Source organism: Gossypium hirsutum, chromosome D03 (genome assembly GCF_007990345.1).
Source record: "Gossypium hirsutum isolate 1008001.06 chromosome D03, Gossypium_hirsutum_v2.1, whole genome shotgun sequence".
Classification (NCBI taxonomy): domain Eukaryota; kingdom Viridiplantae; phylum Streptophyta; class Magnoliopsida; order Malvales; family Malvaceae; genus Gossypium; species Gossypium hirsutum.
This window is the reverse complement of record NC_053439.1, coordinates 3,764,922-3,779,402: the sequence shown is the minus strand read 5'-3', so window position 1 is coordinate 3,779,402 and position 14,481 is coordinate 3,764,922. Positions and strand designations below refer to the sequence as shown.

The window sequence follows — 14,481 nt, the reverse complement described above, 5'->3', positions numbered from 1 at the left end:
GATATATTTGAGCCTATATTAGATATCAACTTAATAATTAATACTGAGTGGCACTGGCAATTATGATCTTACCAACAAATGTCTATAATTTACAGCTGCTCTTTGGATCAGCACAAGCCTCATTATTATAATTCCAAATTATTAACTTAGTAAATCAGCCATCTCCATTGCAGACTAGTGTATATATATATATATAACACTATATTATATAGAATTGTTTTTACAAATTCTTTTTCTTCTTTTCATAGCATTACCAACAGTAATCTTTTTTTGTTTGGGGAGAGTAGTATTTCTAAAGAGAAGCAAAGCAGAGATTTATTGTTGTTGTTATTATTATTATCAGAATTTCCATTTCCATATGCTCAATCCATTTCTTCTCCTTCACAACCAAATTAAATCCCTGTTCATAAACTAAAAATCCCACCTTTGAAACAGAGCATTCAAAAATGGTGACTGGTTGGAGAAGAGCTTTTTGTACTTCAATTCCTAAAAAACAGGACAGCCCTGTTTTACCAGAAAAACAACAACAAGAAGAAAGCCATGGTACTAAAAGTCCAAGATTTTCATCAAAGTTTGGGTTTTTCTCCAACCCATCAACACCAAGGTTACGATCTCAACCGGGTTCAAGCCCCAGTCTCCGTTGCCGAACCGTTTCTACTGCTACTTCATCCCTTCCAAATAGCCCCAAGCTCCATTTCAGAACACCTCATTTATCTACCCCTTCTTCCCCTAAATCCCCTTCTAGTTTCTCCTTCCTTAAATCCACTCTGTGTATCTCCAAAGTAAGCTTCTTCTTCTTCTTTTTTCAATTGAAAATTTTGTCCTTTTTTTCATTATTATATTGATTTTTTTATTTTTTTTCCAGGGTGGTCGATGTGGGATCTGTTTAGAAAGCGTGAAAACGGGGCAAGGCACGGCGATTTTCACGGCGGAGTGTTCTCATTCCTTCCATTTCCATTGTGTCGCCGCCCATATCAGGAAGCAACAATTGCAAATTTGCCCTGTATGTTCCACCACCTGGAAAGAACTCCCTTTACTCTCCCACGAACAGCGCCATAAAACTACTTTTGGCGACGTCAAAACGAAGCCGTTTCGGGTCTACAACGACGATGAACCGTTGGCTTCGCCGGTTTCTCTTTCTCAGTTCAACCCGATTCCTGAATCCGAGGAAACTGAAGACGACGATGAAGAGGAAGGGTTCCAAGGTTTTTTTGTTACTCCGACCAGTAATGCGAGGAATGTGGAGGTTCAGTTGTCGCAAGAGGCGGCGATGGTGGCGGCCGGGAGGAGTTACGAGAGTTACGTGGTGGTTATGAAAGTGAGCGCGCCAATCGCGACGCATCGTGGGTTGAAACGTGCCGCGATTGATTTGGTTACGGTGTTGGATATTAGCGGGAGTGCGATGAGGTTGCAGATGGTGAAACGGGCGATGCGGTTGATTATCTCTTTGCTCGACGAGAAAGACCGTTTGTCGATCGTGATTTTCTCGTCGAGCTCGAAACGGTTGTTGCCATTGAAAAGAATGAGTTCCGGCGGACGACGATCGGCGAGGAGGATCGTCGATGCGTTGGGAAGTAACCGACAAGGGATGAGTGTCAACGACGCGCTCAAAAAGGCGGCCAAAGTGTTGGAGGATCGTAGAGAAAAAAACGCCGTCGCCAGTGTTATGATCTTATCGGACTGTCATGATAAACAGTCACAGTCCAATCCCACTAATCAGAACCTTCCAGTTGTTTCCACCACGCGCTTGGCCCATTCGGATATCCCCGTACATACCTTCGGTTTCGGATCGTGCACTCACGCGCCAAACGACGATGCGTTTTGCAAAATCGTGAATGGTCTATTGAGCGTCGTGGTTCAAGACGTGAGGCTTCAACTCGGATTCTCATCCGGTTCTGCCCCGACTGAGATATCAACGGCCTATTCATTAACGACTCGACCAGCTCTGATCGGGTCTAATTCGGTGCGAGTTGGAGATCTACATTTGGGCGAGGAGAAAGACTTATTAGTGGAATTGAAAGTACCAGTAACGTCTCGCGGGTCCCATAGGGCGATGTCCATACGATCTGCTTACATTGATCCCTTCACTCAAGAGATGGTCTACTCGCGAGATCAAAGCCTAAACTTACCTCGGTTGTCGCAGTCCGTACGACCTTCGTCCCACGGCGCCGCACGGTTGAGGAACCTCCATGTAAGCACTCGCGCTGTGGCGGAGTCTCGCAGGTTGATCGAGCGGAACGATTTATCAGGGGCTCACCTACTCCTTACCTCAGCTCGAACTTTGTTGATACAATCAGGTTCGAATTCAGCCGAAGAATTTATTCGCACATTGGAATTTGAATTAGCTGAGTTAAACCGGCGACACCAACGACCACGGGTAAATAATAATACTAATAACATTAATAACGGTCACGTGGAGGAAAAGGTCGAGCCGTTAACGCCGACATCGGCGTGGAGAGCAGCGGAGAGATTGGCTAAAGTGGCGATCATGAGAAAGCATATGAATAGAGTTAGCGATTTGCATGGATTTGAAAATGCCAGATTTTAGATTTTTTTTTTAAATTTTTTATTTACTGCTATTTTGTAACACAAAACAATGTGTAGTATGAATTTACATAAAAACTAATAAAACAAAAAATAGTTTTTTTTCTTCTGTTTTGTGATGAAATGAAATGCCTACAAAAGGATTTTTAAGTGTTTTCTGAATTTTTTTTATTATATATTATTAGATAAATGATTCATCCAGAGAAATTGAAGGAGAACCGGACGGCTACGCGCTTTTGATTGTGAGATGAGAAGACAGTGACTTTTGATTGGCTTTTTTGTTTTTATTCTAGATTTTTCATTGTTTGATAAGATTTAATTTGTTATGTGAATATTATTGAAAATGATGTAAATATATATATTTTTTGGAATATGGGGTATAAGCCAAAATTGAAAACTGTAAGGTTAAGCAGTTTTTTTTTTTGAATGAAAATTCTGTTATTTAATAGTAATGATTTCTGAAAAACAAGTAATTCAAGTTAATTTCATATATTAGATGAATAAAATATTTATAATTATAATAAATTGTTGATACAAGATTGAAATTATGGTGATTCATTCGATTTATTTGGTGGATACGAATGATCAAAATTTAAGTTTTTTAAAAAATTAGAGTTCGAATGGAAGTAGAAATATATATGGAGGTGTGGTTGTAGAGAGAGATCTCTGTTCCCTGTTCTTTATGGGTCTCAAAAGTCATATATGTTTCTCTACCTAAACATTACGTGCCACTTCGATGTTAATTTCGTATTCCCTAACATCCATTTTACTTATAAATGTAAAGACTATGATCCCAATGATGTGTGCTCACAAAGGCTTGGGTTTATTAGGTCTTGACCATACAAATGCTTCTAGCTCGCAAAGTGACTTATAATCTAAAGTATTATCTTGAGAAGTTAGTAGAACGTGAGTTATAGGTATAACATAAAATAACACAACATTATTCATTTAAATTAAATCAAAATTGATATGTAACTGTGAATGAAATGTATATAAGATTTTTAATAAATTTTATGTAAATACATTATGATATGATGAAACATATAAATAAAAATATAATTTTGGGAATTAAAAATGTTAAAAATGTGTGAATTTTGAGTTGGTGGGTCAAATCAAAGAAAACGTTCACAAATTTGTAAAGTAGCAGCAAATTGATGAGATGGGTGGTAATGGGTTCTTTTCTTTATAGTCTTTTTAGCCGTGTATGGCAATTCTTTTTTCTCTTAATGCCAAATGGATTTTTCGGGATTTTAAAAAAATATATTATTATTAATTACCAATTGAGTCAAAATTTAATTGTGTCTATGTAAAAAGATGCTGAAACGCATTATTCTCTTATTTATAGTTTAAAGAAAAATTATAAATAATTTTAGATATTATATAATCAGGAATAGTCAACAAATAGGATGAAAAAGCAAAGATATAAAATGGTATGAATGATAAGTTGTAGGGAGCAATTGAGCAGGTATCTTGGGGATTGGTGTTTGTACAATGAATGCAAATAAAGCAAAAAAGAAAAAAGAAATGATGGTTTTTATTTAGAACACTATTATTTGAAACCCTTTGGTCTTAAAGATATGCGGCTAATGTGTCCCGCACTCTCAAGATTTGCTCTCTTAGTAGCCCACGGAACACCCATCCATCCAATTTAGACTAATCATCACTAACCCAAACCATTCCAAGTGCTTGGTGTCGTACTAAAGTGAATGGATTTAGTTTTTTTCGAAAGTTGATTTCAATAATTTAATTTAATGACTCGTTAAATTCTAATTAACTCAAATTCCACATTTCATGACTTTCGAAATTTCAATATTATTGAGATAAGATTTTATTAGCGGAATGTAAGTTTAGTTAGGGTTAAAATATGTTATAAGTCATCGTACCTTCACAAAATTAGAATTTAGTCTATGTATTTTTATCACAAAAATTGAGTCTTTCTATTTTTAAATACTCACTTGATAGCCATGTAACTAAAAATGACATTGTAATAAACTTAAATTTAATGTTATTAATTGGAATTAAATTTTAAAAAATAAAAAAAAAATTCTAAAAATATAAAATATAAAAAACTAAATTTTCAATTTACAAAAATATAACAACTTATTACATATTTTATCCTTCAATTAATTTCAAAGAAAAAGTGGACCAAAGTATATCATTATTGAAGGCAAAGGGAGAGCAAGTACTTGGAAGAATGTGAAGGAAAAGATGTTAAATCACTTCCAATGCAAAATAGTAGTTGGTTTATAAAGATTAAGAGATTATAGAGTTAATTTCATCAAACATGATTGTAATTATGTTTAATTATTAATGTTATATTAATTAAGTTTTTTAATTATTGAAATCGTTAATTTAACCATTAAAAGGAATGTCAAATTTTATATAGCATGATTTAAAATTTTTTTAAAAATAAAACTAAATAATTTTAATATTAATTTTTCTTTAAACTTTTCATTTTAAACTATGCCACGTAACATTTAACGATTAAATTAATGGTTTTAATAATGAAAGGACTTTATTGAAATAATTTCAAAAGTTTTGGGATGTATGGTACAGTTAATTCGAGATTATATAAAGATGAGAAGTAAAGTTAATCATATATTCTATTAACCAAACATTAAAATTTACATTCCAGTCTAATGAACCAAATCGGTAGGGGCGTAGATAAGATCGTACCCCTAATAAATATGTCTTTAATTTCTTTAAAATTTATAAAATTATGAATTAATATAATAATAAAATTACAATTTAGCCTTCCAAATTTTATGATTCTATCGGAAAGCAATTTTTTAATTTCGCCCCGCAAACAAATAATAAAACAGACCCGATATTTTACTAATAATATTGTATTTTTTGGGGAAATCAAATGGGGTTTAGGGAATGAAAGTGGAGACGGCATTATATATGTTATGGGAAAAGGTGGATGCACACTCGAATTCATGGAGACGACTACTAGAAAAATTGGGTAACATTGTGGGTGGCCATAATTATGTCTGCTTCCTACAACCAAAATAAAGACATGCACAAAAAAGAAACATCAAAGATTTAAGGAAAATTAAATAAATAAAAGACAACTCCCCTAGGTGTCATAAATAAAATAAACAAAGATAAACGGCTATCCTCATTATCATCATCAATATTACGACGCCACCACCATGGTTAAATCAAATAAATTAACTTTTTCTCAATAATGTTCATTTCTGGATTTGATTGAATATGACATTTAAGTGGGGTAAATTTTTAAACCAAATCTATTGGTTACATCCAAAATTTGTACTAAAATAACTTTTTTGTAAAATAATTGAAAGTTTGATTTTTTTTAAGTTAAAGTCTAGTTTTGGTCCCATGGTATAAATTGATATTTAATTTTTTTTAGTGCGATTAATTGGTTTAAATAGTAAATATATTAATATTAGAGTGGATTTGTTTTTCTATAAAAAAAAATCTATGTCAACATGATGAGTAACGGCAAAGCTAAAAAAATTTTGAGGATTAAAATTGAATTATAAATTTCTTTAGGACCAAGATACAATTTTTGAAAAGACTAAACTATAATTTTATCATTTGAGAGGTACAAGGCTTTTACCTAGAATGAGTGTTTTTAAGAAGAAATTCACATCAATACTTTAGTCGAAATAATTAATGACGCAATTGTATGAACTAACAAATCATATTGTAAAAGTAGAGGAGAAAATTATGCTAAATTAAAAATATACAGACTAAATATCAAATTTGAAAATAGTAGAGAGACCAAAACAAAAATTAATCATTTTTATTCAAAAAAAGAAAAAAAAAATTAACATCACTTTTAATTGAAAATTTATGGATTAATCAATTGAACTGAAGGTTGGGATATGATAATTAAAAAGGGTTTGTTTTAACACTTTTATAACTTTTTTGTGCCTCAATTTATGTACATGATAAAGTTTAGTGTAAATTAATTTTTTTAATTATATATTTTATATAAAAAAAGAGAAGAATTTATCATTAAATATATATGAATATAGATGGTATTTTGAATTTATATGATAAAAATATCATACTAATTTAAATTTTTATATGCATAAAAATATAATTATATTAATAAATTCAATGTTTGAATTATTAAAAGATTAATTATAAAAAATTATAAAAGTGTCTAAAATCACATTGGTTTTATAGTAATTATATATATACGAGAAATGATTATATGAAACAAGAATATTATCCCTTTTTAATAGTTTAATTTCACATCAGTAATTTTATCTTGAATTTCAAGATTTTCTTTTGGATTTAATTTTTTCCAGGGATGAAAATACTGATATGGCATTAAATTATTGAAAAAGGGATATAGATAACGAGACGTTACTGTTTCATATAATCCTTTTCCACATATATATATATAAGTTACCATTTTTGTAATAGAAAGTATTTGGCAAAGAATTCAATGAAAAAATTTTCAAAGGATCCTAATTTAGCATCTAAGTTGATAGATGAAATAAAATTTATTTTTGAACTAATTTGTGGAAAAAAAATAGCAGTTGGCAGAAAAATTTCTTAATATTGATAGCTGAAAACTATGAAAACAATCATTTAAATAAATAAGAAAAGAAGAAGATTATTTTGGGTCTTTGCTTTTGAAGTCCTTATCTTGAAGAAGTAGAAATTGATGATAAGGTTGAAATTATGCATATGGACCACACTTATGTAATTATTATGATATCACCTTAATTTTCTAACAAAATCTTGAATACCTCTATCCTAACTTGAAGTATTAACTGTATGATATAAGAGTTTGGATTCAACTCCTAATAATTAATCAATTCCCTTTTCGAGTTATAAAATACAGATATAGAAAAATATCGATAATTTTAGTTTTTCTTTTTCTTTTTGTCTAAATATGAAATCCATCTATTTACTTTATGAAAATTGAGAAGTTAGTTACGTAATTTACTTTGCCAGAATTTAATCTTAGTATTTGACAAAGATTGAGAAGTTAACTTAATTATTGGCAAACACATAATATTAGATTGATGATTTTTGCTATAAATTAATAAACTACTTATTGTTGTTAATTCTGTGCATATAATTGTTGAGTTGGTGAATTCCATATTATCCAAGTTTAATAATGTTAACTTCTTAATTTTCATTTCATAAAGTAAGACGACCAAATTTTGATAAAATAAAAGGACTAATTTCTTTGTTTTAATAATGTAGATGGATGAAATTCATAATTAAGTTTTGTTGATACGAGTCATCAACAAGGAGTAGATAACAGTGAAAGGGAATATCAATTCACTTATGACAGGCGGAGAACTAGTGTAAGGAATGGGAGAAGAAGAACGAGCAAGAAGAGGAGAGCTAGGGTTGATGTGTAGGGTTTTCAAAGGAGAAGGAGTCGATCCTCAGTCACTTGTGCACTTAGGCTTATATAGGAGGTCATCCATTGTCCCATAGTGCCACATAGCCGACAGCAAAATGTCCTACAAAGTTGTACGGGTTGACCAGATGACAGGGTTTTTACAGGTAAGTTGTCGCCAAGGAGCGTACTATGTAGCATTGCTCTAACATTCTTATCATTAGGGTCGTACGAGGCAATTATATTTGAGTGGTCCCCATAAAAGGTGCGTAGCAAGTCGTCTTTAAGTTGACTCAAATAAGATTTGCTTTGGGTTGCTTGCGAATCATCTCACACGAAGGGTTGATATGGGCTATTCGTTGTGGTGGGTTGTATGCAGACTGCTCTTATCAAAGAGTCATCTACAAACTGTCCAATAGCCTGCCACGTGTCGTACTATGGCCTTAAGCCCTTGAGTACTCATAGTCAAATTCTACCATATACAGTTATTATGTGTGGGTCTCCAATCACACCATTATTGCGTGTGGGTTTTATATTGAGTTTTAATCTATTTCTGGTAGTATTAATTTAATTCTACATTTTAGTTGTTAAATTATATATCTATAAAACATTAAAAAATGAAATAATGATTTATATCATCTATACTTGTTAAGATTAAAAAAGTGCTAATTCAAAGGTTGTTTTTTTTTTTCCTTTGAAAATATATTTTTAAGCTTTTTATTTTCTTTTATGTCACTTTCATTGGTTTTTGAAGGGTATTTGATGGCATTTCCTTAAATTGCGCAAAACTATGATAAGCTTTTAGAGGTAATTGATTGATGAGTGCTTTACCTTTTAATTTCTTTCTACTTTCTTTTGTTAGTACTACCAAACCATAGGAAATAGAAAAGTACATTTTGCTCTCTAATATTATTTGTACACTTTCATTTATTTATCTTTAAATTATAACTTTAGTCCCTAAATTTTAAAAGATTTTAACTACACCCCAAATAGTTTAGGTGTTATATAAATTATGTTCTTCTATTATTAAAATCATTTAACTATTAAATGAGATGTCAAATCTTACATTGTAAAAATTTGGTTTTGAAGTTTCCGAAGCTTTTACAAAAGCTTCATCACCCACTCTTCTCTTTTTTCCTTTTACTTTTAGAAGTTATGCGACACATTTTACTCTTTTTTTTTAATTTTATTTTAAATTATGTCACATAAAATTTGACATGTCATCTATTGGTTAAATTAACGATTTTAATAATTGGAGTTGATTGATATAACATCAATAGTTTAGATATATATTTAAAATTTTTTAAAAATTGAGAGCCAATTTAAAACGAGGATCGCAATTTAGAGATGTGGTACAATTAACACATTTGTTTATAATAATTTCTTAATAATGTTTTAATTTTGTATCAAACATACCGTACGGTTGGCAATTTTTTTAAGAATCTAGAATGTTTTCTCTCAATTATATAAATAAATACTTCCAATAATCATGATAGATTATGGACTTTAAACCTTTGTGGATATTTAATTCGGTTTTTAGCAATTCAGAGAATATTTTAATTACTATCTCTAACAAATTCAGAATGAATGCAGATATTAACCTTTCAATATCTATTATTTTAAATCCATTTTATTTTTACCAATAATAAATTTAAAGTTGTATATCTATTAGGAGAATTTGATTTACTTTTAGAAATACATTTAAAAATATGAATTTATCATCCGCTCAATTTTTAGAATTTATTTTTTAATTAATTATGAATAATTAAAATTTTTAAATATTCGACAAATAATTCAATTAATCCATATTCAAATAATAAAATTCGAAATAGAATCATATTTAGGGTGGGTTTGGATGGGCGATGTGTCTACTTACGATTACTATAAAAACAACGGTGACGGTGAGATTAAATACTGTAGTGATACTACAACGTGAGACAAAATATAAATTAAATGTACCATACTCAAATCACTCATCTAAACCCTCCCTTAAACTTGTATCCCTAATTGATAACAATAGTTGCCCCAATAAGCATGGATGTCCAATAGAGATCTTCAAAGATGAAAGGCCAATGGATAGAGATGCTCACCAAAAGCCCATTGAGCAAATCACACCTAAGCCCACAACACCAATATCCCTAATGTTAAAATTAATAAAAAAAATTGAAATAAAATAACTTAAAAACATTATATAAAATATTATTTTAGACATGTATAAACTATAAAATTTTAGAAAATAGTATTAAAAAATCAAAATAAATTCAGCTGAACCGAAATCACGAATTAGGTTTCCAATACACGCATGGATGTAGGAAAGAGTTTCTATTTACAAGTAGTTCATCAATAAACACTACACCATTGCTGACCAGCATTTGTCAACATCTCACCACAAACAATTTCTAGTTCTAGACATAATTTTTGATTCAGTCCAAAGGAAACAGTTCTGCTTTTTTTTTTTTTAATACAACCCCATTTGCATTTTAGGGTAAAACTTAATCAGAAATTCAGCTGTCTGCACCGGGGCGCATCAACATCGGATGGGCAGTACGGGCACTTGAAAGTTTTCGATCCATTCTTCGACATCTTGTTGATGGATTGTTTGCAGAGCACATGACCACACGACATCAGCATCGGCGGGTTATCTTCGGTCGATTGCTCCTTAGACACGGGACACACGAATATAGAATGAAATTGGAACTCTTTATCTAACTCCACTGGCACGGGCAACTGCTTCATTGATTGCCATTCTTGCTTCTTCCCAGCCATAACTGTCATAAACTTTAAAAGTGGTGGTAGACCTTGCACACCTGCTGCTATTGTCACACTCAATGGGCTCTGATATGACTGCCCCAGTAAGTTGCAGAACTGTCGAGTGAGCTCTTCAGCCACTATATCCCAATTGGTTGGTGATAATAAATGAGCATATGGGGACTCACTAAGTCTATCGGAATACAAGAGACACCCCATGAGTTTCTGGATCTCGGCCATATGGTTTCCGGCAAAAGGAACGAAGTTAGTTCTTGCATACTTGAGTGCTTCTTCTCTGCTTCCCTTCTGTAGTATTTTCACAAACTGCAACTGATGGAGCCCCAACAGGAGGTCTGAACCATTTTCTTTCAGTTTATCGGAGTTTGTGGCTGCCCATTTCAGGGCAGGCTCTAGGTTCCTACTCTTCATGGCTTCAAGTATTTGATACATTTCTTGAAAAAGCGATCTCATAGCAGCAGCAGCTTCTGCTTCCCCAGCTTCAGTTATAAAACAATCACCAACATCAAACATGCCCTGCCGATAGAAATGGCTGGCAATTATTTGGTTAACTGTATGAGAATCAAACTCGATATTTCGATAAGCCTTGGATATATCAGGATTAAGGGTTTTCTCAAGAGCTTTTGGATACTTGCTCAATGCAATGTTGAGTTCCTTCTGTGTGCCTTCTAGCTGAGCGAGTGGAGCAATTTCATGCAACTTTTTCTTCAGTTCAGCAAGTATAGATTTATGGTCAAGGGTGGTCGACTGCATCATCTCTATTGCCTTCTCGATTTCTTGTACGATCTGATCCATAACTTCCTGCACTTTAGAGCAGGACAGCTTTTGCTTCTTTGCTACACGATCAAATGCATCCTTCAGGTTATTCAACTCCATTGTCAATCCCATTCACAGTATCAGTCCTTATATTAGAATATTTTGTCAGAGAAGAACCTGCAAAGAATGCAATAAAGAATTCGTATCAGTTAATATTTAATTTCAAAGAACTTATATGCGGGAACTCACAAACACACAAACAAAAAGTACCAAGACCTCAGATCTGGAGCAGATAGTTAATGGTTGGTCACAGGCTGCAGATATAGCATCTATAGTCCATTCAATTTAAACCTATGTTTGAAATATCAGGTTTGCGTTAGATTATAAGAATGCTAGAGAAAACGTGATTACAACAAATTAGCAAACAATGACCTCAGATGCTCACTTGCCATCTAGATTCAAATAAGAGAAAAAGAAAAGAAAAGAAAAGTTTGATAACAACACGAATAGTCTACAAAGCCTTGAACAGTTCTTAGTCTATTAATTTAAACATCTTTTTCTAAGAAACCAGACACAGCTTTAGCACAAAGAAACAGCTCGCATCAATTAAGTACTTGAATCAATTCTAGATGATGCACAGGCAGGCCAATACATCCTGACTAAAAGATTACCAGATACATTGGAAGTCTAGTGTAACCACAAATTCTGTTCAAACAAAGGGGAAATTCTGCTAGATGTAAATAAGATGAACAATGTATTACAGGATTGAACAAGTAAAGGTAGAGTTAACAATGCTGCATTGACAAATAAAGATAAGATTTAAAATTTTGAGTATAAAGGAGAAGATAGAGGTTGCAAACATTGAGTATAAATAGAAGGAAAACACATTTAAGGTGGTCTGGAAACATAACAATTTAGAAATAGCCCAGTGAGAAGATTTGATTCAATACAAAATGCTAATGTCAAGCGAGGGAAAGGAGAGCAAAGACGTGAATAGCATCTACAAAAGACAAACTAAACTATTAGTCGCCTTACTGAGACCATAGTGTTAACTAGGGTTGTAAATGAATAACGCTTTTGATTACCAGTTCACTTATGTTCATTTAACAAACTAAATAAACAAAAATATAACTAGATTTTGAGGCTTGTTTACTAAACTAACCAAACACGAACAAGACATGTTCAGTTCATTTATGTTCATTTAGAACTTGTTTATTGTTGATTATAATAAAATAAATAATATTTATATTTGATTATTTCATATCTAAATAATAACAAATATTATTTATGGTTTGTCGGTTTACTATTCATGAACAGATTTTTAATTGTTTGTCGACATATTCAACTACATTAAGTTCACGAATAAGTTCATTTATTTAAACGAATGAACACAAACATACAAACACAAATGCAACTTTGGAATTCTTAACAAACACAATCAAACTTAAAAATAAACTAGCAAACATGAATAAAAGCTGTTCATTCAAGCTGAGTTTATTTACCACCTTCCATAAGCATGGTATAGCCAATACTACATATAAATAGGACAAAAGGTAATTTTTCAAAGTTAATGTTCTTGTTATTACAGTAAGCAAAAAGGAAATGCACAACCATGACATATGTTCTATACGAATGATCTTGACATTTAAAGGAAGCCCTAGGCAAAGAACAGGACATAATCAATCTGATTCTCAGATTAACAAATCGATATACACTTTAAAGAATGATATAAAAGTTTCAATTTGATATAAGAATTACAAAAACACAAAGCTTATAGTACTTAAAATTATAACTCCATATCAACAATCAGTTTCGAATCGGCATTTCCATAGAATTCATGAGAGAAAATAAAAACTTTTCTAAGTAACTAAGTGAAAAGAGATTAATATCAAATTACCATCCAAAAGCTTCGGCGTGTACGGTAAAAGCTGAAATGATTCCTGCAACAAAATGAATAATCAACATTCAGTGTTCGAATTGAAATGAAAATTATAAGATGGATCTCATTCAATGCAAAATTCGTAGTTACAATTACAAATTCAGCTTTAAAATACAAGATATCTAAGACTAGAAAGGTCCGTTAATAACTTAAATCGCATAATTATCGAAACTTATAACATAAAAGAGATCAAAACTTAACTAAATCAAACAAATTAATCGAAGGAACAGGCAATTAAAAACACCATTGAAATTAATAAGAACTGCAAATCAATTACTGAAACTAAAGCACCAAAGATAAAAAAAATTTAAAAATAAAAAGAAATCCATAATAATTTTATATACGTACACGAAATTGAAGACGAAAATAAACAAGAAATTAAATAATTTATATTAGAATAAAAAGAATTAAGATTTGAATATAGATTTTAAAATTTATTTTTCAAAAGGAAATAAAATGAAAAAAGGGAAGAGCGTACGGATTCGCGGTGTAGAGAATCAGCAAGGGCGAAATCTCGGTGGGGGTGGGAGAGTAGGAAGAAGAAAGGAGAAGAAAGGGGATGATTTTGAGGACTGAAATGACGAAAAAGGGAATAGAGGTTTTGTGTTATTGCTGTTTTATGCCCGTTTAAGATACGGGGGTTATTTGGGAAATTGGAGGTTTGTGTAATGGATCAGGATCAAGGAATCCTGGCCGTTGATGTAGTGTTGTTGAATCAATGATTATTTTGATCCGTCCATGATCATCGTTTATTTATAATTATTTAATTTATAATCTATCTATTTATAAACATTTACATATATCTTTCATCTATAATATATATTAAATTAGGGTAAATATATTTATTATATTACTAAATTGAAATAAAATATTTAATATATTATTTATTACCATGTGATTATAAAAAAAATAATACTAATTTATTGAGATAGATAACATCATTTTAATACTAAATTAGGATATGTTTGTTTCACATAAAATGATTTAGGATAAATATTTTTTATTTTTTTCTGTATTTGTATCATAAAAAATAATTTGGTCAATGAAAAAAAGTCAATTTTTCTAAAAAATGACTTTATCTTTTAAAAAACATAAATTACTTTCTAGAAATTACTTCTTTATATAACTTAATTTTTAT

The 14,481-nt window shown here is 31.4% G+C and overlaps 2 protein-coding genes across 4 annotated transcripts; one reads left to right on the top strand and one right to left on the bottom strand.

Annotated features, from left to right (window-relative positions):
• Positions 1–215: 215 nt before the first annotated feature.
• Positions 216–2,650, top strand: LOC107950499 (probable E3 ubiquitin-protein ligase EDA40). The gene is made up of 2 exons (XM_016885348.2): positions 216–782; positions 866–2,650. Exons 1-2 carry the CDS (start codon positions 447–449, stop codon positions 2,546–2,548), a joined length of 2,019 nt encoding a protein of 672 aa, XP_016740837.2. The 5' UTR covers positions 216–446; the 3' UTR covers positions 2,549–2,650.
• A 7,474-nt stretch (positions 2,651–10,124) lies between these two features.
• On the bottom strand, positions 10,125–13,964 carry LOC107950500 (protein RMD5 homolog). Of its 3 annotated transcripts, none has more exons than XM_016885351.2 (4): positions 13,822–13,964; positions 13,302–13,344; positions 11,675–11,755; positions 10,125–11,581 (listed from the first exon to the last, which is right to left on the bottom strand). In XM_016885351.2, the coding sequence occupies exon 4, from the start codon at positions 11,534–11,536 to the stop codon at positions 10,379–10,381; it is 1,158 nt and encodes a 385-aa protein (XP_016740840.1). In that variant the 5' UTR covers positions 11,537–11,581; positions 11,675–11,755; positions 13,302–13,344; positions 13,822–13,964; the 3' UTR covers positions 10,125–10,378. The 3 variants fall into 3 exon arrangements, with proteins under 3 accessions (XP_016740840.1, XP_016740838.1, XP_016740839.1); XM_016885349.2 differs by having other exon boundaries at positions 11,681–11,755; XM_016885350.2 differs by lacking the exon at positions 11,675–11,755.
• Between the last annotated feature and the right edge of the window lie 517 nt (positions 13,965–14,481).

What these genes read in the sequence shown, in the direction of transcription:
- LOC107950499 (XM_016885348.2), top strand. Translation starts at nt 447, where the DNA reads ATGGTGACTGGTTGGAGAAGAGCTTTTTGTACTTCAATTCCTAAAAAA. An exon ending in CCACTCTGTGTATCTCCAAA is followed by an intron (nt 783 to 865) that starts GTAAGCTTCTTC and finishes TTTTTTTTCCAG; the next exon opens with GGTGGTCGATGTGGGATCTG.
- LOC107950500 (XM_016885351.2), bottom strand. Translation starts at nt 11,536, where the DNA reads ATGGGATTGACAATGGAGTTGAATAACCTGAAGGATGCATTTGATCGT.